General features: G+C 49.3%; 1 protein-coding gene across 1 annotated transcript in view; it reads right to left on the reverse strand.

Moving 5' to 3' along the window:
• The window catches only part of DLEC1 (DLEC1, cilia and flagella associated protein), a 42,663-nt gene extending 40,709 nt beyond the window's left edge, over positions 1 to 1,954 (reverse strand). Inside the window, exon 1 of the mRNA XM_026072579.1 lies at positions 1,925 to 1,954. Within this exon, the coding sequence (XP_025928364.1) occupies positions 1,925 to 1,954 (30 nt within the window). The remainder of the gene's footprint in view (positions 1 to 1,924) is intronic.
• Between the last annotated feature and the right edge of the window lie 442 nt (positions 1,955 to 2,396).

The following is a 2,396-nucleotide window of genomic DNA, read 5'->3' on the forward strand; positions in this document are numbered from 1 at the left end:
GCTGCGGGGCCGGGGGCCGCGTCTCCTGCGGGCGCCCGAAGCGCTCGCCCAGGGCGGCCTGGCCGCGCGAGCCGGCAACGAAGGAAATAATAACCCCCCTTCGGAAGCCGCGGGCGAGCTGCGGTGGGCTCCGCGGCGCCTTTCCCKTGCGGCTGGCCGCTCCGCCGCGGAGGGCACGAGGCGAATCCTCGCGCTCCTCCCGGGGGGCAAAGGCGGGCGGCGGGACGCGCCGCGCTGCCTCTTCCCGCTCGCCCCGCGCCGCGGCCTCTGCGTACGCTGGTTGCTAGCAACAGCCGCCTTCCCTTGGCCGAGGAGGGTGATGTTTCCCTGAGGAACGGCGCTCGCCTTCGCCGCATTCCCAGCATAGTGTTTTTTTTTTTTCATTTCTCCAGCCACTTTCATCTATTTTATTTATTTTTTTCCACCCCGCCCCGTGTCTTGCTCGGCCTGCAGGAGCCAGGCCGCGGCGGCGAGGCCTCCCTGGCTGCGCTCCGCGACCGTCCCCCTCCTCATAGTGCGGGTCTGCCCTCTGACGGGGTTTTCCGGAAAACAACGCTGGCGAACGCTACCGCGGGCCAGCGCGTCCTTCCCCCGAGCATGCGGGCGAAAAGCGGCGTCCCCGGGCCTGCGGCAGCGGGTTTGCTGCTGCATGGCAAGCGTGGCACGCGTTCGGGCGGCAGTATACCAAAATCTGCATTTTCTTTTACCCAACACGATGCCAAATTAGGCCCCTAGCAATGCTCTATTTTTGTTTCCCTGCAAGGAGGAAAACTTCCCCAAGGGAAACCCCCAGCGTGTCCATAACATCCCATTCACGAGCCTAAGGTAAATCGGAGGAATTGCTGTCATCCGACAAGAACTAGACCAGGCACACGTGTTTTCTCATGGGAAAGGGTCACAGCCTTGTTCCTGGTGGCTCTGCAGGAACATACATGCGTCCTTGCCTCTAGTAGTTTGGAGTATCCCACATTTTGACCTGTTTCCATATTAGAATTCCAAGTTTTCTGGTCACGTGCTATTGCAATTGGTTATAACGTCTACTTACTGACTGGAATGCTAATAAAACCCAACATTTTTAAGGAATTCTTTCCCAGCATTTAACAAAGCCTTAGAGTAGTGGCAGTAAAGCAGATGTTTCTGTTTAAAGTAGTATATAGATGCATATGAAAACTGACTGTGGAAAAAGCTTTCTGTTCTTTCATCTTTACTGTTTTTCAATGACTTGCCAGGCAAATCATCTCAATTTAGAAGGTGGATGCTTTTTTTCCATCTGCAGTCCAGCAAACGTACCATGAAATCAGAAAATGAGGGTGAGCTCTACCTACCCCATGGTCAAACCCAAAATTGGAAGGGAGGGTTTAAAGGCTGAGCCAGAGCTGTACACAGTTCAGTTTCCCATCCAACACTAATATATTTTTGATCAGATCTTCGTTTTTATGCTGTCATCATTAACTCACTTAACCTTAAAAAATAGATACCACTATTCCCATCATACAGCTGTTTAATGCAATTAAGATATTCACATTTCCATATAAACACTATAAAAGTTAAGAGCAATTTGCATATATCTCATCTTCTTCATCACCATTCTAATATATTTAACTTCCAAAGGCTGAATGGAGAATCATGCACGTAGGAAATGGTAAAAAAGCCACTAAACAGAAGGTTTAGCCTACAGCTGTAGGCATAGCTTGTCCAAATGTAGACGCTTCCTCTAACTGCCATGTATGATAATCTACCACAAATTTTTGCCTTGTATTTCCCCTCTATGTGGTGCATAAGTTTGCATCTTACTCTGATGTGTTGATTCGGATCAGGAGTGTGTATTTGAAGTGACTCTCCCGATGGCCCCGCTTCCCATGCTTTTGTGCACAGCGTGGAGTTGTGTCAGAGCACAACTGCATTTCTCTAGGAGAAAGCTAACCTGAAAGAGCTCCAGGATTTCATGCTCCATCTGCTAAAGCACATTCAATCTACAGGAGCRGGCTAAAGGTCATCTGAAGTAAAACATCCCAAAATGCATATAGCGTGGACATTGTCTCCTCAGCACCAACTTTTTGCGCTGCGGATCTGCTCCTATTGCATTATGCTTCTTGCTAATGCAGACACAGCCGAAGTCACAGTCGCTCCCTCTCTGTAGAGGAATCGTTTGTTCTGTTACAGTCCAGGTTATTCCACTCTTAACAGGTGTTTCTGTGCTGTGCCAGGGTCATATTGCTTTTCAATATTTATTTTGTTCAAACTCCTCAGGTGGTCCCCATGCATACCTTGTTGTACCACCAGGACTGTGAAAAAATCAACTGTCACACAAAAAACATGCTTTCTGCTCGTAGTAATGTGTTGTTAAAAGGTCCTTCCCATTGTAAGCTAACCAAATCACCTTGTACTCATGGTGG

The sequence above is a fragment of the Apteryx rowi genome, unplaced genomic scaffold (assembly GCF_003343035.1).
Source record: "Apteryx rowi isolate R43461 unplaced genomic scaffold, aptRow1 scaffold_109, whole genome shotgun sequence".
Lineage (NCBI taxonomy): Eukaryota > Metazoa > Chordata > Aves > Apterygiformes > Apterygidae > Apteryx > Apteryx rowi.